We start from the raw sequence: 26,602 nt of genomic DNA on the forward strand, positions 1-26,602 counted from the left end.
CAAGGGCTGGACCCCCCCTCAAGAGGTGTCTTCCCACCTCAAGCATTCTGTGATTCTCTGAGCAGCCAAACTGCACGCCTCTGCCTTTCCTAAGGAGAGGGCAGCATTAGCAGGACTCAGCCAGCAGACATCGGCAAAGCCAACGTGTGGGCTGCAAGGCCCCTGCATGGAGAAACAGCAGCATTGATGCTAGGACAATTTTTAATCATCCCTGCCTAGGCCCTGCCACCAGCGGAGGATATGCTGTGCCACAACAAAATGATGAGTGGCTGAAGTCACTTGGTTTGTTCAGCCTGGAGGAGACTGAAGGAAAACCTCATTGCGGTCTGCAGCTTCCTCACAAGGGGAGGAGGAGGGGCAGATGCTGATCTCTTCTCTGTGGTGACCAATGAGAAGACCCAAGGGAATGGCAGGAAGATGTGCCAGGGGAGGTTTAGGTTGGGTATTGGGAAAAGGTTCTTCCCCCAGTGGGTGCTGGAGCACTGGAACAGGCTCCCCAGGGAGGCAGTCATGGCACCAAGTCTGACAATATTCAAGAAGCACTTGGACAAGGCCCTCAGACACATGGTGTGAATTTTGGGTCTGTCCTGTGCAGGGACAGGAGTTGGACTTAATGATCCTTGCGGGTCCCTTCCAACTCAGGACATTCTACGATCCTATGATTCTATAAAAACCCAGCCTTCCCTCATCCACTGACAGCAACTACAGCCCTGTCTCCAGTGCTCCTCTTCACACCTCAGTATACTGGAAAAATACAGTAATAGGTAAAAATTACAAAAACAGGACAGGTTTTCCACAGAGGATGTATACCTACACCTCCCCTGCCACAGCCTTCCTAACTGCTGCAGCCCAGCCGCCTGCCTCAACCACCGGAGGGCTCCTGCTTCGGCAACTGTCACGGCGGAGCCCCTGAAGGGGGAAGCAAAGGAACTTCCGCCTCGGTACCGATCATGGCGGGAGCCCGGCGCCCACGTGACAATTGCGCTGCGGCCGGGTGATGGCGGCCGGGAGCGGAAGGGGGAGTGTCACGTGGGCGCTGGTTGCTATGGCGCCGTGAGGGTCCCACCGCCATGGCGCCGCCCCCCGCCCGCGTCTTCGCCGAGCTCGTCCCGGTCCCGCCGACCCCAGCCCCGACCCCGGCCCCGGCGGGACGCGGCAGTCCCCCGGCGCCGCCCGGGCGGGAGGTGCACGTCAGCGGCAGCGCGGAGCTAAGCGCCGGCCCGGACCGGGCGCGGGTGTCGCTGCGGCTGGGAAGCCGTAAGGGGGCGGCCGGCGCGGCGCGGAGCAGCGTGTCCCGCCGGCTGGAGTACATCGCCCAGAGCGCCCGCCAGCGCGGCGTCCCGGTGAGAGCCGCCGCCCGGTCCCCGCCGCCCTCCCGCAGCGCCGGCAGCGGAGCGGAGCGGGGGGTCCCCCGCCGCCGGTTCCCCCGGGGAGTGGGGCGGGCGGGGCAGGTCCCCTCAGTGGCGGGGTCCAACCGAGGCAGCCTGTGTGGGGGAGGGGGCAGCTTTGCCGGCCTCAGCAGGGAATGTGGAGCGGCGCTGCTCTCCGGCGGGTTGCTTGTTTTGCATGTGAAAACCGTCCTCCTGCGACTGTTTCACCTGTTCACGTAGTGCAGCATCATCCCGTGCGTACGGATGAAACTGATAACGGTACACAGCAACGTAACATGACCTGTACGTCTGCGTAAGTGCCGCTGTAACGGTGTGAGTGCCGTAGCTTAGCGACAGGCGCCTCTCCGTCTTGTTCCACTTGAGGAGAGAGGTACGAAAAAGCGTGAGACGTGATCAAGGCAGCTGAAGTGACAGAAGCCCCTCGTGGACTCAAAATGTTCCTTTACCATAATAAGGTGTTTTGGCCTCAGGAAGTCATTTTATGACAATGACAAAAGCGTGGTCTTGCCTTTAAAGCTTTGTCCACGCTGTAAATGCTCTGTAAGAGTGATTTTTGTCCTAGCGATTGTGCTGCTGATGGTTTTGGATTTTATAAAACAGTTTTGGGGAGCGTTCCGCACCTAGGACTCTTAAAAACAGAGCAAAGCTGGTCTTTGATGGAATAAATGGTTGCTGGGGGAAAGGGAGGTGATAGAGTTTGCTGTCAACACCACATTATTCGATGTAGTAAAAAAGAAAGAATCACAGAAGTGTTTCGTGGTGCTGCATGATGTTACAGTGCTGCTCAATATTAGTAAATGCAAAGTAAGAGAGCAAGTTACTCGGCCTAAACAGTGATGTGCTTACAGTGAAATTGCATGCCCACGTCTCAGATGCTGCATGCATTTGAAGATAAGTGCTGGCTCCAACCTTCCCCCACCCCAATAAAACACAATTTACTGTTTTCTTTTAAAACTGATAGTGATGCTGTCTCTGTTTCTCTAGTAGCTAAATAAAGCATTTGTTCAGAAACAAAAGAAGGCAATAAAAAAAGGCTTCTTAACCCCTGATTTAGAAAAAGCTCAAATTGCAGCTGTGGGACTAGATGACAAGGAGGCACGGAGGCTGCGGTGGGCTAGATACATGATCCTGCTTCTTATGTTTTTCCCAAGCGCATGGCTGGGTGCATGTCTGTTGTGGGGAGCATGATTCTGCTGCCATCAGAATGACTTGTTCAGTCAGCAACGGTGCATTTTTCTATGGAATTACAGGTTGAATGCCTTCAGTTCCTATTAAGGGAGTTTATTAACTCACTTAAAGTCTGGTGGATTTTAAGAGGAATGGAAGAAGACAAGGCAACTCACCATGCATTCATTTTTATCAGTAGATAAAATTATAAGCTTTGTACCCACCAGCATGGTGAGCTATCAGATCATGGGGTATTTTCATCCTGGCTGCAATTAAATAGCTCTTCAGAGCGTGGATAGATTAGAAAAGATAGTTGCAGATATTTACCCTACAGTGAATCCGAATAATTAACTTCCAGTTTTGACATGAGCCTGACTGAATTAGGAGAGCACGGAGCATTCGACACGGCGGATGGCATGCAAAAGGAGTAGGCAGGATGTTAAATAAGTCCATGTGATTTAGAGGGCCTGTGTGCACTACCCCAGGCTAGAAAAAATAATTGCAAAATGAAGTATGATCTGGACAAACCAGTGGTTCTATTTGGGTATATGCAGTCAGATTCAGAAACGTAGTGGGAGCAGGTAAGCAGTGGTGGCGTAACCTAGGTGGAGAGCAGACTGTTTTTACAATGCGAGAGCATTCAGTGTCATCTTATAATAATTTCACAGCAATCTTTTGCTGTTGCAGAGATGCCATGCATTGGAGAACGGAAATGCTAGCTCTTCCTACTTACTTGAGGGACTGTGAAATGCTGCTTAAGTTGTGGGTTTCTCAGTGTTAGCAAAGTATTAGCTCTAGGGACCTCTGAGAAAAACAACGTGAAGGGTTTCTTTTTCAGAGTAGTTCCCTGTGGTATAATTTTTAGTGCTTTGCTCCATCTAATTCTAAGTCACTCCACTGCTGGAGCTTTTATTTGCCTTGTGGCTTTTCTGCTAACAACTCTCACTGCTGGCAATTTGTTCTTAACTGCATTTGCTAACATCACTTGTAGCTAATAGCATTCTAGACCACTGTAAAATTAATATCTCTTCACAGTCTCCATGGGGTTCTAGTTGTTGCAAGCTTATCTGAGGCCTCTTTAGAAATCAGCTGGCTATTAAATATATATTTTTTTAAATTAATCCATAGAACAATTTCCTTAACCCTTCTTGTTGCTATCATAGGAAGTCTGAAATCAGACGTGAGATTCATCTGAGGGTGCTTAAAGAGTTGGCTGATGTCATAGCGAGGCCTCTCTCAATGTTTTTTCAATGCTCTTGGGAATCTGGAGAGGTCCCAGTTGACTGGAAGCTGGCAAACATTGTCCCAGTCTTCAAGAAGGGCAACAGGGATGACCCAGGTAACTACAGGCCTGTCAGTCTCACTTCTGTGCCTGGTAAAACTATGGAGAAGATTATTCTGGGAGTTACTGAAAAACAGCTGAAAGGCAGTTCAGTCATTGGTCCCAGCCAGCACGGGTTCATGATGGGAAAGTCCTGCCTAACAAACTTAATTTCTTTCTATCACAAGGTCACCCACCTGGCTGAACAAGGGAAGCCAGCCGATGTGATCTTTTTGGATTTCAGTAAAGCTTTTGATACTGTCTCTTACAGTCTCCTCCTGGACAAAATGTCCAGCACACAGCTGGATAAACACGTAATGCAGTGGGTGAGCAACTGGCTGATGGGTCAGGCTCAAAGGGTCATAGTAATCGGGGTCGCATCGGGCTGGCAGCCAGGCACTAGTGGGGTTCGGCGGGGATCCATCTTGGGGCCAGGACTCTTTAATCTCTTTGTTAATGGCTTGGATGCAGGACTGGAAGGAATAGTAATTAAGTTTGCTGATGACACAAAAATGGGAGGAGCTGTTGCCACTCTGGAGGGCAGAGAGGACCTGCAGAGGGATCTGGACAGATGGAGAGCTGGGCAATCACCAACCGTATGAAGTTTAACAAGGGCAAGTGCCGGAATTTACGCCTGGGGCACGGCAACTCCGGTTATACATGCAGACTGGGGAACGAGAGGCTGGAGAGCAGCCCCACAGAGAGGGATTTGGGGGTTCTGGTCGACAGCAAGTTGACCATGAGACAACAGTGTGCCCTGGCAGCCAAGAGGGCCAACCATGCCCTGGGGTGCATCAAGCCCTGCATTGCAGACGGTTGAGAGAAGGCATTGTCTCGCTCTACTTTGCACTGGTGTGGCCTCACCTCGAGTACTGTGTGCAGTTGTGGGTGCCACAGCATGTTAAGGATATAAAGTTACCTGAGAGTGTCCAGAGGAGGGCCACGAAGTTGGTGAAGGGTTTAGAGGGGAATTCATATGAGGAGCAGCTAAAGTCACTTGGTTTGTTCAGCCTGGAGAAGAGGAGACTGAGGGGAAACCTCATTGCAGTCTGCAGCTTTCTCACAAGGGGAGGAGGAGGGGCAGGTGCTGATCTCCTCTCTGGTGACCGATGAGAGGACCCAAGGGAATGGCAGGAAGATGTGCCAGGGGCGATTTATGTTGGATATTGGGAAAAGGTTCTTCCCCCAGCAGGTGCTGGAGCACTGGAACAGGCTCCCCAGGGAGGCAGTCACGGCTCCAAGCCTGACAATATTCAAGAAGCACTTGGACAAGGCCCTCAGACACATGGTGTGAATTTTGGGTCTGTCCTGTGCAGGGACAGGAGTTGGACTTAATGATCCTTGTGGGTCCCTTCCAACTCAGGGCATTCTATGATTCTGTGATAAGTGCATAACCTTTGCAGCAGCAGGAGCTTGCATTAGCAGCTCGTCAGGATGCCTGGGGGCAGCACCTCGTTTCCATATATATTTACACAGGATTTTAATCAGAAATAGATGCACACAGTAGCATTTATTTATAGAGTGCTCTGAGTACATACAGCACTTCAGAGCACAGAATCTGCTTTGAAGGCTGCAGGGGAAGTAAAATCAATGGGGAAACCAATCTCTCTTACTCAGCCCAGCTGCTCAAAAGTAACGCTTTTTTCTCTTTCTCTAGAAGCAAACTGATTTTATATTTACCACCTATGATTTATCTGGGGAGTAGTATGGAGATGACACTTGTTTTCTTTCATCATTGTATCTAACAATTGGCATTGGCCATTTTGTTTAAAAATAACAGTAATAATATTTGTTGTACCGGTCAGAGTGTTATTTATTAAACAAAACAAACCAGCTCACAAACTATATCCAGTGCACTCTGGCTTACAGTTTGTCTGCACTGGGATATATCCTTGGATATATGTGCAATAATCTCCATATTTCAAAACCGTTATTTAGGAATCACAGGTGTAGATACACATCCATACAGTCAGTTGAAAAGAAAGATTTTGATGTTTTGCTCACTCAGTTACAAAATCTTCCAATTTCACTAAGAAAGGTAGAAACCTGCATACGGCATCACCTTTTTTAGACTACCATGTATTTTAGTAAATACCCCAAAATATCCTTGTATTCACTGAGTACAAATCTGCTTTTTACCTGTCTTCAAATAACTGTTACATATATTTCTGTAATTTCTTGAATGGACATTAAGCAGCAGAAGCTTCGCTGTAGGTTTTTAGGTTGTCATTCTGTCCGTCCAATGCCAAACAGAACAGAGAGAGCGAGGGGATGAGAGGCTGGCGCACAGGTACCTGATGCCTAACTGGGGTACCCACTGGCAGTAGGTGCTTATCATCCTTACCTGTCCAGGGACACCATGATGGATGGACTGATAGGAGATACAAGCGTACATCAAGACTCTCATTGACTATTTCTTTAGTACTAAGAACAAAAATTATATGTTTAGGTGGAAGAAGCTAACTCTTTAGTCATTTAAATATCTTTATCTTTCATAATGTAAAGTTACATTGGATATATCAGTGCAAATGTACAAGTGTAAATTTTAAGAGATATTTGCAGGTGTCTCCAGATTTTTTTATTTATTACTACACATACCACAATGGTGCATTAGAATATGTTTCCAAACTATAAACATTTTCCCTTACTGAGACTGGTCTTGTGTTTCATAAAACAGTCTCACAGTTTTGTTAACTCAGTCACCAGGAGCAGAACACGTAACTTTATCTGCAGGTAGGCTTCTCTCATCCGGTATTGTTACATACCTGTCTCCTTGAAGTGTGTTTTCACTGATTATCTGTTTAGTTTTTTCCCCTGTTCTTTTCTGGGGAAAGGAGCAGTCATTCCTGTAAACAGCCATGGTGTCGTGAGGGTGGACACATTGGCCCTATGAAGAAGAAATTGTTCAGAAGTAGCAGATAGGTAGGAGGAAGGGCTATGTAAGATTTTTTTATTTGTTTGTTTTCTGTTGAAAAGAAGGAAAATATAAGGCAAAGCACTTGATATTGTAAGCTCAATGGGATATTGACTGTGTTTCATATCTGTGTTTACAGTACCTGCAACAATGATGGTTTATGTCGCTGCTGGCTCAAAAAATAGGCTAGATAAGCAGAATGCAAGTGTGATTTGGTTAAGAATTGTTCAATGGCTTCTGGGGTAATTGAGTTATCACATAACACTAATGTTATATTCATTTAACTTTTCTACTGTGATTCTTGGCCAACAGATTTAGACAACGGGGAAAGTTATTCCAGAATTCCAGACTACCAGACACACGGGAAGTGTAGGTTTCCCTAAGTTAAAGTGAAAACTTTTTTTTCCTGTTGCTATTGCAATCAAATGGATACTTCCTCGGCCAAAATATGAACAGTAGACATAAGCAGTAGGAAAAAAAAGCCTTTTGCTTTTGATGTAGTCAAAGTCCTGATTCCAGTTTAAAATTCTGTCGTCACTTACCTTTTCCATGTCTTTGTCTGAACACGCTCCCGATCAGGAACAAAGTATCGCAGGAGGCCTCCTTGTTATGACTTCAGCAATTATTTAATCTATTTATCTTCAATAATACATACAGCTACTGTCAAGTCTGACGGGATAAAAATTAGCGAATTAGTGAGGGAAATTTTATAATAGATGGTACAAAACGATCTTTCACTCCAATTGCGTTGATCTTGCAATAGTGCCTGGAGCCACAGGATGGCACTGTCCTTAAATACACAGGAACCTTGCAGAGGGCAAAAACCAAATTAGAAGACTTTAATTCATTCAGCAGGAAGGAGGGCTCTTTCTAAAAAAGGATTAAGGAGCAGGGACAAGGGAAAACAAATGCACTTTTTCTGTGTTTACTCTGAAGTTTTGTTACAGTATAGTTATTTCTGTAAAATCCGAGTTGTAGATGAAAGCTTTTCTGTGTGGTTATTTCTATAAGAGATATAAGAGCTCCAAGAAAAAACCTTTCTTGTCGATTGTAACTGGATTCTATCATAAATAGTAAGATTTATCCATATTGAGTTGTTGGTGCTGGACTGACTTGAGCACTCTTTCCCAAACCACAGCCAGCCACGCTGCCAAAGTACATCAAATCTATGACAGCAAAAGGGGAAATATATTTTTTTAGGGACTAACCAGCCCTGCTCCGTGCCCTTACTAGAAGAGATAATCCAAAAATAGGACTGTTGCGCTTGAATTTGAGCACTGCCAATCAATCATAAAATTGAAATTTCAAAGTTTGTTTCTTGTAGGCTGCTGTGCAACGGTAATTATGGATCCAATTTCCATACGATATTTTTAAATGATTAATGTCATTTATATAAATTTATGCATGCATGCTACATGATAAACTTGAAGATTCGAGCCTCTGTAGGAAATATTCTAACACAGAGCATCTTTTGAAATGCGTCAACACTGAAAGCAAATATTGTTTTCCTGTGTAAATAAATTTAGTAAGTAAAACTTTTTCAGTAATTGGAAGGCTTAGTATCTGCTTCCCTATGGTTCCTGGGTATTAAATTAAAAGTTATATTTACATTTAAATTGTAAACTGTGCTTTTTGTTGTGTTATAGTAATTTTACAATAAATTGTTCATACAGACTGTTTACCGAAGAGGGAAGTGGGTGAAAGAAATGTGATTGTTAGGCTGCTGCCAAGCCAGTCAAATATTCAGAAATAACTGGCATTATTCTGTATCTTAGTTCAGTATCTTACAGGATTTGCTAGTGCTCTGTGCAGCCATTATGTTGAATAATGTAGCTGCTGTTAATGCAAGAGTGTCACTTCTGCATTAACCTCTTTTAAGGGTTACCATTCTGCCCGAATAACCAGTGGTGTCATTGTTCACATCACCTTGCTACAAGCCACTACTGTTAAAATGTCTTAAGTGCTCTTCAGGGCCCTATTTTATCACGTACTCCTTTTCTGAAAACAATTGACGCTTCTAGTTTTTTGAACCAGGTGAATTTACAGTTACGCACTGATACACACAGCTTCTAGCTAGCAGTCACTTGTAAGATCTAATTGTTCTCTTCAAGTGAAAAGCAGCAAAATTACATTATAAACCTACTGTATAATTTAAATAATGTCGAGAAGTCTTTAACATCCAGCTAGTTTTTAAATGAAGAGATTTGCATGGGTAATTCCAAATTTCTGTTGCTAAGTTGTAAGTAATAAGCCAAAACAGTTCAACTTTTACAGGACACAATGTACATACATTTCCAACAGATGCTTAATTTCTGGGGTTTTTTTAAGATTATGTTCTTGTACTTCGTTTTAGGAAGAAAATATGACTGTAACAGAGGATTTTAGTAGAGTAGAAAATACTTACCAAATGGAAGCAGAGGTACGTATTCAACCTAACTAAAAATAATGCTAAAAAAAAAAAGAAGTGTAGCAAGGACCAATGAAAACTTGCAGACTGTCTTTCCTCATACCGAGGAGTATATGTTCTCTACAGTAAAGGCAGCACAGTCCAAAGCAACACTTGAAGGACTGCAGTTTAAAGCAGAGTTCAGCTGCAGTCTTCCGTTGTGCACAGAACTTTGTTTTCTGCTATTGTAACATAGAAGGAATTATTTTCTTCTCAGATGAAGAATTTCTTTTAAATATTAATGTTTAAAATATTTAAAAGAATATAAATATTCTTTTAAATATTAAATATTTTAAATATTAGATTTCTTTTTAAATATTAGAGAGTGCTACAGAAGGGAATATTTGGTTCTGGGGCTCTAAGGTTGTTCTGTGGCAGTGTCAGCAAACCCACGGTCCTGCACTCTCCTTCACCCATAGCCCTTCTCGCCCTCTACTTGCAAGGAGTTGTACTGAGGTGATCCGGTGATAGGTCAGTCCAGAAAGCTGCTCCCATTAATAACTCTTTTTTTTTTTTTTTTCCAGATTAGATTTTATTTTTTCCATTATTTTAGCTCCCTCAACTGGAGGCAATGCAAGGCAGAGGACAAGAGTGGATGGGGGAAAACAGTGGCATGGCAGCCCTAATCTAGATCTGTTTAAGCCACAGACAGTTGAACAGCACCTGGACTTTGGTCTATCCTACACGACTCTGCCATCAGCTTGCTGCAAGTAAAGCAATGCTAACTGTTTCCTAGGTAGTTGACTTGGAATTCTGTAGGTAAAAAGTGCTGTGCAAAAGCTAAACGTTACAGGAATTATCCCATTTACTTCAGAAGCAGCTCAGGAGAGTATATTTTTGCACATTCATGCTATAGTAAGAAATAAGTGCTGTGCTGGAAACATTCACTGAGGGAAATGATGTGTTTTTAGTCAGTGGATCTTTTTAGAGCATCAAACCTTAATCACTACCCAGCAAATTTACAGATTCTTAGGAAGTAAACCTGGAAGCTTGCAATAAAATGATAGCTGTTTTATAGAGCTGTTGTTTACAGTCTCCTAAAACAGGGTTCAGCCTCCTTAGTTTGCTTCCTTGCTTTAAGGCATATTTCATCTAAATAACAGCACTAAATATAGAAATAATCAAGAATTTGGAGAACAAAATTTGGATTTTAAAATGAGTCTTTAGATACTTAAATACTGTGCATCAGTGTCATATTCTGAATGACTAACTTCATAAAGCAGACACCTACTATCACGAGAGCTTAAATCACCATGTTTTTAGATAAGCTATACTTAAGTAATAATTCAATATAGTTTTATTTAGGCTACAGACAATCTTAGGCTTACAACTTCAGTCTTAAGTGCTAACTTAACCAATCGTCTCCCTGCTGCTATTAATTTTTATACAACAAGGGTTGTACGAGGAAAGCGAATTACATGGATTGAGTGTTCGTTTGTAGGCAGCTTGGACCAGCCATAATTGCTGTTCAGAAGTTGTATGGTTGCCTAGGTAGGACCTGGCTGTCAGAACTGGAAAAATCCAGCAATAGTACCACTGTTTTGGCTGCCCTGTATGCTTAGGTAGCAGTGTGCTCGCTCTTTATGCAGAGATTAGTTTCTCCTTGCTTCCCCCTTTATGTAAGCACTTGTTTCATTAGTGCAGCTTCATAAACCAATGAAGTTCCATTGACCAGCGTGTTTGTGTGCTTTAGCAATTTAAATGAATTTAAAATTAACTTACACTCGCTGCTTTACTGAAGAGTTTGCCATTATATTTGTGTTATACATAATGTCATGGAAGTTGGCATTATTTCATTCTATAAACTCTTTACCATTTGTCTACTCTGAGTTCTTAGAAGACTGAAGAAATTCCCAGACAAGTAGCTATTTTAAGGTACAACGAAGAATTCAAGATACACTTTCAACTGTAAGGAAATAAATTTTAATACATGCTATAACAAAGGAAAATATGCAAAAGAATGAAGTTGTGTATGAGATCACAAAGCTCTATAATATCTTAATCATAATAGTTCATTTATTGCATGATGATCTCATGTGATCATCATGGGATGAAGATTATGCTGGTTTTGTGCATTTCTTAATACACTTGCCTCCTTATAAACCATAACTTCTTGTCCTTTACAGCCTTACCCAAACTTTATAATGTCCATAGTGGTTTTGCATACCCTCATATTACTTTTTCACACTTCTTAACCTTAATCATAATTCGGTTGAAGAAGTTGAAACACTGCTTTGCATTTTAACGCCCAGGTAACCTCTGTGAACGTAAGTGGAATTTTTTGCATCTAGCTCTAAATGAAAACTGTGATTTTTAGGGGAAAAACCCCAACAAAATTCACAGCTATTGCTCAGTTGTTTTCTCCCCTGAGGGTACTTGATTACATGCCACTTTTTTAACAAGGAAGTTCCTGAGTGCCCATAACTGCCCCAGTCTGTCTGATCATTCTTTTGTTTCATCCCCTTGAGGGAACTAATCTTGTAAGCACTGAATGCAATCTGGAGAACACTATGACAGTCCTCATAGTGAGAGTTGCGACTTTCCACAAAATATGACTATGACAGTTTTTTGGCAAAACAGACAAGGGCATGTATGCTTTTTATATATGGCAAGAACTCCCACTAAAGAAATAAATCTAGGTTTAGTCTCGTCTTCAGACTTTGTTCAAACTGGTATTGCACCTTCCAGAAGGCCATCCCACCCCCAAGTTACAGATAAAGGGTGCGCAGCTGAGATTAAGATGGAGACTTGGTGCAGTTTTGCACAACAGGTGTGACCCTGTGTCCTTGTGGGAGCTAGAATTGCCCTGTCGCTCCATCTTGGTCAGTTTTTAAGACCCTAAGCCCAGTTTTGGCTCAGTTGTGTGAAAAGCTACTGAGCCAGTGCAAGGATTCAAGCCAGGATGAGGTGCATGTACTGCACTGAGAGGCTGCCAAGGGCAACAAGATGTGTGCATTAATTGCTTTGTGATAATTGTCAATATCCATTTTTCACATTACCCTGTATAAAAAGTAGCGGCCTCCTCTCGCACTGAGGGACTCAGCTTCCCTGAATCATCTCATTTTCCACACGGTAGATCTATGGTGTGCATGCAGGAAGCTACTGCAGTGCAGCTGACATGCCGTAACTTGGATTTCTGTACCATACACCTTCACTGGGACAGATTGCTGGATGGACTGCAGCAGTCACAGGGGTGACTGTATGTCACAGGGGTTGGCAGTGGAATTTTCTTTACCACAGCTTTTTCCTCCCCCTCCTGTTGAAGCTGTATTACTGTGCAAAAAGGAGGAGTCGGGGATAAGAGAGAAGGTGAGCCTGACTTGGTGGTGAGAGCACTGTACTGGGAAGTGAAGATAAGGGTGTAGTTCCTCTAAAGAAAAGAGTTTGAGACCTGAGATTTCTGATTCCTGAATGCTGTAGCAGTTTGGCATCATCGCTTTGCTCCTGGCGACTCTGCTCTGCTGCAGAAAAAGGCTGGCTCCTGCCTGGAAAGTCACTGCCTCGCTGGCACTTCCCTGCAAAGAAGGCTGTAGGGCTCTGGATCCAGGGCTGATAGTGATGCTTGCTTCATAGCACTTAGGGAAGCACCTGAATTCCTGATGCATCTGTATTTAATGCTTCTTATTGCCACAGCCACAGCCAGCTAGATGTTTAAGCTGTTTTTAACCCAAATCTGAAGTGCCCAGTTCTCTGTAGGCACTAGAGTGAGGAGTCTGCTCAGCCATCACAGGGTTTTGAGCCCACTGTGAGCTGGACTGGGCCAGGCTTAGTTTAATCTCATAGTTTAGGTTTCTTGAACCCAATGCTTGGAATTAAAATATAATTTTCCTTCCTGCACAATGTTTTTCACGTCATTTTGCTTGGGCTTCTGCATAATTAACATCTAGTAATCTAAAAAGAGAAGAACCAGGCTGCATCTAGTCATGTGTCCCAAAAAGCACGTTCATTCTTCAAATTGTCTATGTACCAAGAATGCCATATTCCTCACAAAAGAGCATTTTTTATTTTTAAACCATTCTGTGAACTTCTTCCTGTTGCAAACACAATGGTAGTCTCAAGGGCTGTATAAAAGTGGCCTAAGTAAACAACTGTTGGAGTTAGTTATATACAGGACTAATATGTTTAGTTAGTTTGCACATATCTGGCTTTACGCTGATTTAAATACAAGTGTTGAATCGTAGGAGAAAAATGGAAAAAATTACTGGTGTGATGTCTGTGTTCACTCCCAGGTCTGTATTATATTCAGTGATTTTGGAAAAATGCAGAATGTTTGCAATCTACTCACTGAAAAGTTAGGAACCTCTGTTACCATCAGTCCGCCTCATTTCTACCATACGCCAGAAGCTGTAGACACCCTTCGGTAAGTTCTCTCTCACGCCACAAATTTTGCAGCCTCAGGTAACAGTTACAATGAATACATAATTTATACTGTTTGTAATGGGAGCAAATAGTTTCCTTCATACCTATTAAAATTTATGTTCAAATATTTCAGTATTTGTTTTAAATATAAATTAATGCTGCTCTGCCTAGAAGATAGAGCTTGTTCTTTCTACAGTGTCCCTGTGCCAAAGCAGAATGTAATAAAAGACTATTTTCCCACTGATTTCCATCAGAAGTACAATCTACTGTGAATATTTGGCCAACAGAATTTAACTTCGGTTACATCAGCATGTGTAGATTTAATTTGTAGTTATTCACGAAGGTATGAGTGTGTTACCAGATGTTGGTAATTCTAAGTACCCTTGCCAGTTCCCGTTACTCTTAGCTGCTGATGTGATCTGAAAAGGACGATGTACGGTGCTTGCTCATCATCGAAACACGCTACTTTGAAGCTCAGTCTTGATATGTTAGGCATTAACTACTCAAAGTCCTGCTTCTCCCATTAGCATTGGGGGGCAGAGGGAAGTTTAGCCTTGGTTTGGGTTTTGCCTCTTTAAAGAAAAGAATTATGCCTGGTCCAAGAAGCAAGCTCGACTAGCTGCTGCTAATGGTTCTGGAGATGTCAGAAGTGTATCTCCGAGGTACCTACGCAGGAGTCTGGAAATCAGGCCAGTGGGATTAGGCGCTAGCATGCCTTACCGCTGGGCCACGCAAATGCCTGGAGCAAGGGTAGAACGCTGGCTCGGCACCACGCACGCCTACAGTGTACGGGTGTTAGAAATGCTTGATCGTAGCTGATGAGGATGCTGACGTTTTCTCCCCCCTTGACCTCTTAAACTATCACCCAGAACCTGGGGGAAGGTGATGTGCACTTACAAAAGCTGAGGCATGAAAAAATTGCTTGGCAGGAATACTTGTATGTCGGTTGGCCCTGCTTGTTATTGTGCTGCTTTTTCTACCTCTCAGCCGTCAAGTATGTGTTGCTGCTGTTGGAAACACACGGCGGAAGGCTCAAGAAGTCTGTCGACTGTTTGGCCAGTCATTGGGAAAACCTTTATTAATAAGAGAAGAAGAAACAAAAGAGTGGGGAGGCCACATAGACAGTCAGCTACCGAACTCCTCAGATTCACTGACTCTGCAGGAAAGAATCCAGAATGCTACTGCTTACGCTTCTTGTAGAGTGTTTGCTGTCTTTGAGATAAAGGGAAAAGAAAACAGAAGAAACAAGTTGCTCTAGAAACTTGCAAATCCTACACATTTTTTAATGAATTTTTGATGCTTTCTTGAGGTTTTTTTGTTGTTGTGTTTTTACTTTATCCTTATAGTAGCAAGTAGAGTTAAGAGAGGAGATTAAGAATGCAGGTTGTGTAGTGAGCCAAGGTAGAAGCCTTCTTAATATCTGTCCAGGTGCAAAAAAGATTAACGCTTCCTTTCCCTGTAGCATTTGAAAGCAGCACAATGCATGATTTTTTTAAAGAGAGTAGCCAAAGTATTGCACAATTTACTTACTACAGCTCTCCCCAAAAATATTCCAGTTCCTATTGGCCTTAATTTTAGGGGATAGAGCTAAATAAAGGTTACAATTAATTCTGAAAGTACAGTTCTTAACTGTTCAGTTTCTTCTGTTCTGCCCCCTGCAGAAGGGCAAGATATTTGATGTGCAAAACCTTTGGTACTCCTGTCTGAAACTTGGCTATATTTAAACCCTTCTGCCCAGATTTGAAAGGAAATTAATCCCTGTCCCAAGTCACAGTAAACTGAACATGCAGTGTGGTCACTTCTAATGAAATGGATTGTTCAACATAATAAAACAAGCTTAGGAATGTTTTATTTCATCATAGGAAAAAACATACATGAGTTTTATCCTGGTGTCTGTTTGTTCAAGTTTAAAAAGGAAATGTGTTGTCTGGATGTATATTACACGTACAAAAACTTCAGTCGTGAGGATAGAGTTTTTTCAGCCACGGCTGCATAATGTATTTTGATCCATCATATCCACTGAAATAGGCTTTCATATCAGGGTGATGTACCTGAGAAAATAATATTTCAAGTTGAATAAGCACCAGAATTAGCAATAAATACGAAGTTATACTGAAAAGAATCATTACAGTTACTACAGTTGTTTCTGAAAACTCCTGATTTGTTTTTAAATGCATAATGTACATAGAGATACTTTCAGTGGAATTTTCCATGTACCTTAACCTAATTTATGTCGTCAGGACAGTGGGTTTCTCAAACTGTCCAAGTACTCCACAGATGTTGAACATATCTCATGAGCTATTACATGCTAGATCTACATGGGCAGTGATGTTTTTAAATCAGCACGCCTTCTTATTGAAGTAGTTGCCCCTCATTTGCCTCTGGTAGAGCTATTTGTTATTGTCTTTCAGCTGGACCAGTTAGCTAATCCAGTTAGGCAGCAGGAACAGTAAAGCAACAGTCAGGGAAAGGGTGAAGCCACACCAAGTTGATGGCCTTAGGTACCACAGCGTCCAACTTGAAGATGCAAAGCCACAAAGGGCAATCCAAGTTGCAGGCCTTGTCATGACACAGAAAGCGTCCAGTGCACGGGTTAGAACTGTCAACTAGGAAAGGGTTAGGACAAGTCTAAGCATTTTCTCATCAGTCTCAACTCTTCAGGAAATTGCCTGTTAGGCTGTAGGAAAGGCTGAGTGAGGGCAAACCACAGGCCTTCATTTGAACTTGAGGTATAGGCATGACTCACCCTTTGTAATTAATCTCAAGTAGACAGCTTTCAAATATCAGGTTTTGTGAGCTTGTTACTACCAGTTGCCCTAACAATCTGTGGGGAGAATTAGCCTGTCATGCAGGTGAATAATGCAATCTGATATCCTAAAGGCTATTTTACAGAAGGTCTGTGTTTATGGTGAGGTATCTTATTCTCCCCATGGACTACACAGGTAAGCAAAGGCAGGCAGCTGACTGACATAATGAAAGGTGCATTTTTTAGACACGTAAGTTAGAGTGGTCGGAACCCAATTTTAATAGTTCCTGTTCCTAAGTTCAGGCATGTTAGCACATTTTGTATTACAATCAGTGGCTAAAACAGAAACAAGGACTAGAACTAAGGCTTCTCCCAAATAAAAGAGGTAATGGTGTCACTGTTTGGCCCTGTTGGTTGAGGGGGTCCATTATGTGCAGTGGCAGTTTCAGGAGAGAGCATGGAGACTCGTCAGGCCAGCCTGGCTTACACAGTTCCTTTGGGGATTTTTCCTGAAAGGCGAAATTCTCCTTTGAATCTGTTTCATTAGACCAAGCATCTCCTGTTAGACGAATGGTTCAGCTACTTGCTGTTATTTTAAATACAGATAACTGCCACTCTCCAGAATTTAAAAGAAGGCACCACAATAGCACTGGATCCCTTACAAAAAGCCATTTCTCTGTGGCACGCATGCCTGGTGGCTGTTTTCTGGACCAGAGTCTCTAAGTTTAAGAATCAGGTGTACCTTGCATAAGCTAGAAATCAGAGGCTACCATCACCAGGATACACAAAACAGAATTTTTGGCTCCCAGAAAGTTTTGCAGGTAAGAAGGGAGACATTATTCAGTCTGGGCAGCAGCTGAGCAGAAGCTGTTTGAAATGCAGATTTTTCAGAGCGGATTTGAGAAACCAATGTACTTTGCTAGATCCAGTAGAAAGAGATTAAATGACTCATCCAGCTTTGATAGGCCAGTGAAATCCTGAAACAAAAGTCCATGTCTGCCAACAGCCTGTACATAACAGAAGTCAAGTTGCTAGAACACTTACAAAACTAGGCAGTGGGGTACTCCAAAGTAGGCAATACCTGGGTTTGGTCATTTATCACCTTCCAAAAACACATACTTGAAAGTACAGCAGTAATTTGTTTATCTGCTGCTTTCTCTACTAGTTTTCACTAACTTTGCAAAAGGGATAGTATCTATTGAGCCAAAGGTCAGCCAACTTTTAGACGTACAGGATAATGAACAAGTTGCAACTGAACAAAAAATAAATACTACCTCTAATCCCATAATAATTGTTATCTCTTCCTCAGGAATGTAAGCTGTAGATTTGCCAAATCCATTTGCTTTGTTAATTAGAATTCGATAGTGAGGAGTATCTTTTAGATCCTGTAAAAACAGAAGGAAAATAAATAGCCTCCAGGGGAGATGATGACTAAAGATCACATGATAAAATCAGTTAACTTGCTCACTAGGCTTACAGACCATAAAATCATTCAATATATACATACAGCAAGTTCACTTTTATGATCTTACCAATGTCAGTTTGGAAAACTAAATATGAAGCAATCAAAACAGTAATACATTAAGTTCTTGGCATACCTGAAACAATTTTTAAGAGTCAAGATTTTAATTAACCTTTTCTCCCATAGATCTTGCAAGAAACATGACTTAGTTCATCCCTGCTTTTTGTATATAGGTCTCAAAACAAATTGTCACTCGCCCTTCTTCCTTCACAAGTGTCAACAGAGGACACCAGAGAGAAAGGCAAATTCAGAGCATAATACCACCTCTGACAATCTTGGTCCCAACCCTTGATAGAGCTAAGCCAACTTCCGTGTATATGTAAAAATCTTCCAGCCAAGAAAGAAGTGCGGCTTAGTGTTATTTTTACAGTGCCTGTGAACCCAAATCATGGCCAGGATCCCACCATGCTCGCTTCCACCCAGAAACATTCCTGCCCAAAGTAACCCCCACTCTAAACACAAAAAAAGTGATGGATGAATACAGACAGATAACTGGAGTTTATGAAGCAGTTAGTATCGATCAATGTGACAGGCAGTGGCCTCTGCTCAACAATGTAGTAAAGAACTGAAAGTCGGAGAAAGAAAAGGAAACTTGGACTGAAAGCCTGGCTAATGTTTAGAGGGGATTTGCAAGGACCAAGCTCAGTAGTTGCCTCGTAAAGGTCAGAAGGCGGTTTGCATAGCTGATGCACGTAACCTGAAAAGGCAAAGGCAAGTTAAAAAAAAAACCCAAAAGACACACACTTAAACCGCATGTCATCGGTACTGAAATTAAAGCAATAAAGATGAACACAAGGTCACTGGGAGAACAGAACAATGTAAGGTACATAAAAGAATCTGAATGCCTGATGGGAAATATATGGGTGTTCCATTGCTGACAACAACACTGAGAGGAGAAAAGGAGAGGAGAAAAGAAAGCCAGGATGCAGATGTTTTAGAAGCCAAAAATGAGTGGCAGGTGGATAAAATTACAGCGGGGAAGGAACAAAACGCACAAAACAGGACTGGATGTCTGCTCCCAGCTGAACACGAATTCTCTGCTACGGGGAGAGTTTCTCATCTTTTCTCATTTTCAGTCCTCTTTGACTTAATGATCAGTGCCTTCCTGCCACTTAAGCAGCATGGCAGCAGCCAACCCACAGAGTATGCAGTGCTGTATTACCAGCAGCTCCTTCAACAAAGATTTGGCATCTGATTTTCAAATACAACAAGGACTTAGGCTAGAGAATTTCAAAAGCTTCAAGAATTCTGACAAAAACATGTTGTTAAATAGATTTACATTCCAATTGTCCAAATCCCCCAAAACATTGCTTTCTAACTGCAGCTGATTAAACACAAAGGATTACTTGCCTTTCTTAGGTGGAATGAAGATGTTACCAATTATACCTACACTGGAAAATCAGACAAATGATTTAACAGCCTCTCAACTTTAGTAAGACACCACAAGAAATCCCTTCAAACATTATACGTTGACCCTGCTACTGTAAAAACAACACTGCGTATTAGAAGTGAGTAATTTTAACTCGAGACATGCCCAGTAGAACCCTGACTAGCAAAGCTTAACCAATCAGTGGTGCAAAAGCAAAGCTCTACTGAGGCAACAGCGCAGAAGCAGCAGAGGGGATCGCTCAGCTGCAGAGGTGATGCGGGACTCAAGTATCTCCCATGAGGTTAGCAGGAAGTCTGTCTGTAACAGTGTTTCTGAGTTGTTTTTTTTTTAACCTCAGTTATTCTGTGTATGTGTTAATAAAGCAAGAGTTGAATACGTTCACACCTGTTTGGCTGGAGGGTATTTGTGTTGTAGCCAGTCTTCTGGAGCGTTAGCTTTTACATCCCATCCAACAATGACTCCTGAGTAGCCAAATCTTTTGTGAACTATTACCTGTCCCACACTGAACTGAATGTATTCAGGCTTTGGACTGCGAACATGAGTTGATTCTGATTTAACAAAGAAAGAGACTTAGCAAGGGTAAGTGGTTGATCAAGTACATTAAACATTTAAACAGACATTCTCCTGACTTCTACCAGAAGAGACATGATAGTTAGATTAATAGGCAAATTAAACAAGGGAACAGGTGCTTTGTTTTCACCCTGCCCAGACTTTTACTATGATATTTGGCAAAGCAGCATCCACCGAGGGACACACGTTTCTATTTGTATGCCTTTGATATTACACAGGGGTCTTAACGGAGTTTTGGAAAGCATAAACACATGTATATGTTGACAGTTACTGAAGCCTTACATACAATATTTTACAGTGCTTACACATGCTAACTGATTTTGCCATTAATTTTTTTCCAGTTTAGGTCACAGGATTCTTCTATTCAGTCTGACTGCAGGGAATTTCTTTCCAGGAGCAGACTGATCAACTGTTTCTTTTTCCTTTTATGAAGTTGATCTAAATCACTTCATTTGAATCAAGTGAAAGCTATACCACTGTTTCATACATCAATACAAAACAGGCACACTCAGATCTAGTCAATAAAATAGATATGTGCATATAGTATATCACATTGATACTGCAACACAGCACAGGGTGAGAAGGCCTTGGATTTTTGCTGTTTTGCTTACTGAACATTATCAATAAAGTTTAGAGAGAAGGAAAGAAAAAGACTACAATTTACAAAGCAAATATAGAAATCCACTATAGAAGACCTTATAGAAGACAATATCATAGGCGAAATGCAAAAGGGTTGCAAAGACTCCAATACCTGCAAAATAAGAATGGGTTTCTGCTTCACTGTCGCCAATTTTAATTTTCTTTTCTCCATAGTACCAATTCCTAAAATGTAAAATTAATAACCCAACATTCAAACAAGTTCTTTAGAAACCAAGTTTTAGGATAATGGGCTTTCTGATTGTTCCTAGCTTAAGCATTTGTCTGAATAGAGGGATGCTGCAAAGGCTTTGATACAAAATTCTTCACAATTTGAAGACCAAACAGAATAAGATCTTTACATTAAAGCTGCTTTTAAGGAATAGATCACAGAATGGTTTAGGTTGGAAGGGACCTTTAAAGGACATCTAGTCTAACCCCCACTGTAATGAGCAGGGACATCTTCAACTAGATCAGGTTGCTCAGAGCCCCGTCCAACCTGACCTTGAATGTTTCCAGAGATGGGGCATCTACTACTTCTCTGGGCAACCTGTGCCAGTGTTTCACCACCCTCATTGTAAAAAATGTCTTCCTTATATCCAGTCTCAATCTACCCTCCTTTAGTTTAAAACCATTACCCCTTGTCCTGTCACAACAGGCCTTGCTAAAGAGGTTGTCCCCATCTTTCCTATAGTCCCCCTTTAAGTACTGGAATACACAAGCCAAAGGAATTTGTTCCAACAGGAGAAAAAAGTATTAATCTAATTTCTTTGGAGATGTAACTGTACAGTTGCATTATAATCTTTGTATCACAGGAAACCCATTTATTTTCTGTAGGTGAGCAAATACTATTCTGAACTCTAACAGAGCGATTCTTCAGTATCTTTTGTAAATGCTATTGTGAAATCTTTAAAGATTGGTTAACATTGGTATGGACAAGCTGTCTGGCAATGTATCCCAGCTTAAAGCTACAATAAGTATAACTTCTGCACTAGGCTGAGTTTCATGTGAATTTAAAGGATGGAAGCTAGGGGAGGGACATCTTTAAAAAGGTGAAATGGCCTACGTTTTACACTGCCACTGTGAAAAAGAGTGTAAAGAAATAATGAGCAAACGCAACATTTAGCGGGGGTGGGGGGAGCCTTCAAATATTCTTTCTGCTGGCAGTGGAACAGAAGCAGTGCATGAAAAGATGTATTTGGGTTAAGATTCTCCATCCACACCAGTCAGCAATCTGTTGGTACCAAAGAACTACAGCTTGTCCTAGCATCCCTCCTTTTTTATGGTGTTCACCGCCTTCCCTCTTTCACTCCTACTCCCTTCACCCTGCCTGGAAGAAAGTAAAAGCAGGTTCCACAACTCTGCAAACAATACTTTTTGTTTAAAAGTCTTGGTTTAGCTAAAAGCTGTGGGAACACTTAAAGTTGACAAATACCTTTTAACAGGAACAAGAAAGGGCAAATATCCTGACTTGTCAGACTGCATTGTTGAAAACAGCAGCTAATATAGTAGGTTTGGAAGGTCTCAAATTCAGTGTATTTTTAGGATAGCCAGTTAATTCTTTATCAGATGAGATATTCAGAAGACACAAGCAGCTCCAAAGGTTCACTCCACCTGCGAAGGCTTTATCTTTAGATATGGCTGGAGCTTTCCACAAAGTTGCAAAGCAATTTAGAGTGAACCTAGGAAAAGCAGAGTTTCTGCTTCCATCCATATACTGTTCCCCGAGGCTTTCCTGGGGGCAAAATTAAGTCTGAATCTTCCGCAGTTCAGATGACTTGATAGCCTTGACTGTTGTACATGGACCAATAATAAAAGATTTTTGAAGGTCCAGACAATGTAAAATCATTGGAGTAATTCTACTATAGAAGAATTAAATTTCACAAGCAAGCCTTTTAACTTCCCCAAACATGTCCAAGCAACAGTCTTCTTAAATTGAACTGGCATATATATAATATGGATATAACTTTACCTTTTCTAGACCAACTCATTGTCATGTGTCCAATAATCAAGTTTCCCCTTCTTCCCAAACCCATCTGCATTTTCTAATTCAATTTCAAGTTTTCTTGAACTGCCATATGCAGTGTAAGATGTCCATCCCATGTTGTAGGATCTGATCCTACAAACAGGTAGCTGCTTACAGTCATTAACATGGTTAGTCCTCCTGACTTCACAGTCAGATAAAGTAGAGGATAACATGTATAGAATCACTGCCATGATTTATATTTAGTTTTGCATGGAGTTCAGATTGCATGTTTATGTAGAATATAGGCAAAAGGTTTTCTTAAAACTGGTAGTAAGGCCCAAATCAGTGTCAACAGAAAATAAGAGATGTTTCCCCTTTGTAACTTATTTCACTCCTACAGCATGTTATCCCGTTAAGAAGAGGCCACGTTTGAAATTTAAGTGCAGTGCAGAGGGTATATTACATCCTACCTTGTTATTGATAGCCACAGCTTTAGACGATCTGCCCATGCATCCAGATTCAAGTAAGACTTTGTAAAGCTGCTCCAAGAGGCAATTATCCTTTAGTAGTAAAAATTATCAACACATCGTTTTAAAAACCTTCTCTAGTATTTGTATATACTTTTAAAAAATATTTTAACTTTAAGGCTTCACTTCTGTAGCAAATGGGGATAAAAGAATAGTCAGTGACCAGGAACAAGTTCTTCTCAACATTACTATCTAGATTGCAAATTAATATGCTTTCAATGGTCACTTGTACCAGTAAACCACATATAAATTTTGGAAAAATGTAACTTTTCATTACAAGGTCACTTGCTTTCTGTACTCAGACCATAGGAAATGCTAACTTGTGTCAGATTCTGCAGTTTCAACTCTTACTTGAGAATAGCGAGCGTGAGGTTTCAAAAATGGTGCATGTAATCAAAAGGCTATTAAAAATTATCGTAAGAGTTTTTGCATAAATCTAAATGGTTAGTAGTTTACTCATGCCGTGAAACCTGAAAATTATTTAAATCTGGGTCTTTGCACAAAAAGCCAGACTTCGTTTTTTTATCAGGCCGATTATTTGTTCTCATTACTTCATGTATTTGAGTTCTACAGATGAACAATACAACCAATGCACTACACGGGCTGCACTGTTAAAAAAAAGTCACAGAAGTCTCTCTTTGCATGGTTCATCTTCAAAATACCAACATTTGTCATTGGTTACCACTATCAAATATTCGGACCCGATGTAGTATTCTCCACTTTACATTTGGAGAGAGATGTATGCGACCCTGTGAATACATAACATCTTAATTCATATGCAAAATGGCACTACTTACTTAACTATCATTATGGCTCCCTTAAGTAATTTACTACGAATGAATAGTAAGTAATGAATAATAGAATGAAGAGTTGGTTAAGACTCTGTACTGAGTCATACTATGCAAGAAAATCTATTTTAACAGTGTCAAAAGTGTCAAAAGGTAACGGAAAGTTAGAAATAGTCTAATCAAACACTCCATTTTCCCCTTTTTAAAGGGACATAACCCATAGTGATATACATTGGAATTTCCAAAAGCAGAATGAGATTAAGGCACAGTTGTGCCCTTGCACAGATTATACACGGATTTTCATGTGATGAAAACAGTGGTGGCTATTCAAATTTTGAAGCACATCTTTAAACAACCTAATACAGTCACATTAAGCCACAAAACTGTCTGAGGTATGATTTGAATGTTTTTTTCGTGTAGGGATGGCCAGTGTGTTCCACCCACACTCCAACTTCCTAGGACAAAGTGTCATTGGGGATGAGAAAGAGAACTCTCTTATAAATAAATACAGTAGGGAAGGAGAGACTTACAACCTTTCTGTTATGAGGATGCGCTGAGCAGAGTCTGTTCCATACCACTGGGATATGAAATATTGTGCAGGAAGTGCAGACAGCAACACGCAAATCTGCAGAGCTGCAGCTGCATTGATGTGAGGCATTCCAACAGGAAGTTCTTCAAAGGCACTTCCCTGCTCCCTAACCTAAAAAGAAGGAAAAAAAAAAAAAAAACAACAAAAAGAGAGACAAAAAATTTGCAATAAATAGCTGCTCTCCATGAACAAAATTCATTGTGCTGCTTTATCACCTAATTATTAAATATCTAAGTATTAATCATGTGTGACATATCAGACTGATGGCCTCCAGAAAAATCTATTTGGATGCAGTGATTATTGCACATACAACAGAATGAAGAGATTTTTCTTTCAGATTGAAGGGAGGCACAGCATCGTACCAAGATATCAGAGTGTACCACAGTCCCATCATTAGACTAGCAAAGGATTTGATATCACCATTCATTCCACAGGCACCTGCCACACTTCACCAATGCATTAAGATATTCCTGACTCTTCAAATTAAGATGTTCACCTGCAGATGAGGAGCACATTTACTGTCTTTTTACACCTGTGAAGATTTACCAAATCCAAACTGGGACTTGCTGAAATTTGAGATTTGTACCTCTTACTCAAGCATTCTGAGAGTGCACAGGTTTACTGCAGCCTTCAAAGAGTCATCTGTATCCACTCCCCATTCTGTCGCGTTAGTCTCCAGTAGTGGCTGTTTCAGCTACTACTCTCTAGTAGAGTACTCAGCTTGCAAGCACAAGCAAATTGTTTCAGTTGTTTCTGAGTTGCTTCTACTTTCTCCTGTTGTTATTTACAACATTTACGCAGAAATTTGGGTTCCTGTAATATATCCAGCACACGTGTACGTGGGAAGTTAGATTTATTAAAACTGCCTAGCAAAGGCAGTTAGGATCACAAAATAGTGCTGATGGAGGCCCACAGATATAGTAAGGAATATGAAAACATCTGCGCATGTGATGAAGTTACCAGAAACTGCATTTTTCACTTCTGCATCACCTGCTTTAGAGCCAACAGCAACGAAAAAACATCTCCTAATTTTAGACATTATCGGTAGCTGTACATCTAGGCGTGTTAACTTGTGTGTGTTGGGGGGAAAGGACGAGTCACATATCCGTGCAACAAAACAACCGCCTGCCAGGCCGGAGCGGGGGACAGGACCCCGCAGGGGAAGGCTGCCACTTGGCCCGCAGCCTTCACCCAACGCGACCGCACACCTTGTGTCGCTGACGGTCCTTCTCCTATTTCTATAAACAGCTTTTTAAGCAGCTGGATCCACCAGACGGGAAGGATGCAGTAGCAGAGAGAGAGAGATAGTCTGGATCCAAGCTAGAGCCCCACCGAATCAAAATACTTCTGCGCATATTCTGAAGCCCCTGAACACCTGTCAGAAAGGAAGGGGCTCTGCCTGTACCCCAGCGGGGGCCAAGCCTCCTGGCCGGTATTTCTGCCACAAGCCCGGGCACCGGCGGCACGAAGCCGACACGGGCCAGTCCGGGAACAGCCCCGCAGCCCTCCTCCCCCGGACCACCGGCCCTCAGCCCTCCTCAGCCCCGGCGGCTCCCGCTTCCCTCCCGACCCCCGCACAGCCGCCGCCGTAGGCAGCCCCTCACCCGGCTGTGGCCACAGCGCAGCGCGTCCCGCTCTCCGGCAGCTCCGGGCGGCAGGTGCTAGGCTGGGCCGGGCTCGGCTGGGCCGGGCTTGTCTGGGCTGGGCTGAGCTCCCCCCGCCCCGAGGGGCGGGCCGCGAGCTGCCGGCGGCGGCAGGTAGCGGCCGTTGGGGGCCGGCGGACATCTTGTGCGGCTGAGGGGAGCGGCGGGACGGGACCGCTCTCGGCTTCGCGCCCTCCTCGGCATAAACGTTTAAACGCCGAAAATGAACCCAGAGCAGTGAACGCTGCGCCTGACGCTCGGGTCAGGTGCCCAGGCGGGGAGGTGAGGGGTATCCCCCTTCTTTTTGCAAGTTAGTTTTAAGCAAATGATACTTACAACTTCCTTAAGTAATTTTTTTTTCTGTGAAGGTGGACAATTGCCTTTAACCTGCTATGAAGAGAAGTCAGGAGGAAGTTCTCTAACTGTGAAGTTGATGCAAAAGGCATCACGTTTTAATATAAACTCTTAACCCAGCCTCACGGTGTGCCTGTCACCACCCTGTTGGTATTTCAGGGAGCGCTTGGTGGTCCCTGGGCCTGGTTTTGTCACAGATGGATGAAGGCGTAGCTGAAACAAAAGTCTCCTGCGTGGTTTCGATAGTGCATGTGTCAGCTGTCAAGAAGAGCC

The 26,602-nt window shown here is 42.3% G+C and overlaps 2 protein-coding genes across 3 annotated transcripts; one reads left to right on the top strand and one right to left on the bottom strand.

Moving 5' to 3' along the window:
* Window positions 1–1,005: 1,005 nt before the first annotated feature.
* IRAK1BP1 (interleukin 1 receptor associated kinase 1 binding protein 1) lies at window positions 1,006–19,637 on the top strand. Of its 2 annotated transcripts, XM_075087129.1 has the most exons (4): window positions 1,007–1,343; window positions 9,147–9,212; window positions 13,469–13,599; window positions 14,586–19,637. In XM_075087129.1, the coding sequence occupies exons 1-4, from the start codon at window positions 1,071–1,073 to the stop codon at window positions 14,854–14,856; spliced, it is 741 nt and encodes a 246-aa protein (XP_074943230.1). In that variant the 5' UTR covers window positions 1,007–1,070; the 3' UTR covers window positions 14,857–19,637. The 2 variants fall into 2 exon arrangements, with proteins under 2 accessions (XP_074943231.1, XP_074943230.1); XM_075087130.1 differs by lacking the exon at window positions 9,147–9,212 and having other exon boundaries at window positions 1,006–1,343.
* LOC142054496 (uncharacterized) lies at window positions 15,426–26,002 on the bottom strand. Its single transcript, XM_075087131.1, has 7 exons — window positions 25,937–26,002; window positions 24,277–24,443; window positions 22,899–22,988; window positions 20,578–20,648; window positions 19,641–19,804; window positions 17,619–17,729; window positions 15,426–15,649 (listed from the first exon to the last, which is right to left on the bottom strand). Exons 2-7 carry the CDS (start codon window positions 24,399–24,401, stop codon window positions 15,554–15,556), a joined length of 657 nt encoding a protein of 218 aa, XP_074943232.1. The 5' UTR covers window positions 24,402–24,443; window positions 25,937–26,002; the 3' UTR covers window positions 15,426–15,553.
* Between the last annotated feature and the right edge of the window lie 600 nt (window positions 26,003–26,602).

This window comes from Phalacrocorax aristotelis, chromosome 3 (assembly GCF_949628215.1).
Source record: "Phalacrocorax aristotelis chromosome 3, bGulAri2.1, whole genome shotgun sequence".
In the NCBI taxonomy this organism is placed as follows: Eukaryota; Metazoa; Chordata; class Aves; order Suliformes; family Phalacrocoracidae; genus Phalacrocorax; species Phalacrocorax aristotelis.

Bases quoted from the DNA above. Each gene is read 5' to 3' on its own strand.
- LOC142054496 (XM_075087131.1), bottom strand. From the start codon at position 24,401: ATGCCTCACATCAATGCAGCTGCAGCTCTGCAGATTTGCGTGTTGCTG. The intron at 20,649-22,898 runs GTAGGATGTAAT...TTTACATTTTAG, and splicing joins CTGTGGCTATCAATAACAAG to GAATTGGTACTATGGAGAAA. The intron at 19,805-20,577 runs GTATTGGAGTCT...TTGTTAAATCAG, and splicing joins AACCCATTCTTATTTTGCAG to AATCAACTCATGTTCGCAGT.
- IRAK1BP1 (XM_075087129.1), top strand. From the start codon at position 1,071: ATGGCGCCGCCCCCCGCCCGCGTCTTCGCCGAGCTCGTCCCGGTCCCG. The intron at 1,344-9,146 runs GTGAGAGCCGCC...ACTTCGTTTTAG, and splicing joins CCCGCCAGCGCGGCGTCCCG to GAAGAAAATATGACTGTAAC. The intron at 13,600-14,585 runs GTAAGTTCTCTC...TCTACCTCTCAG, and splicing joins GAAGCTGTAGACACCCTTCG to CCGTCAAGTATGTGTTGCTG.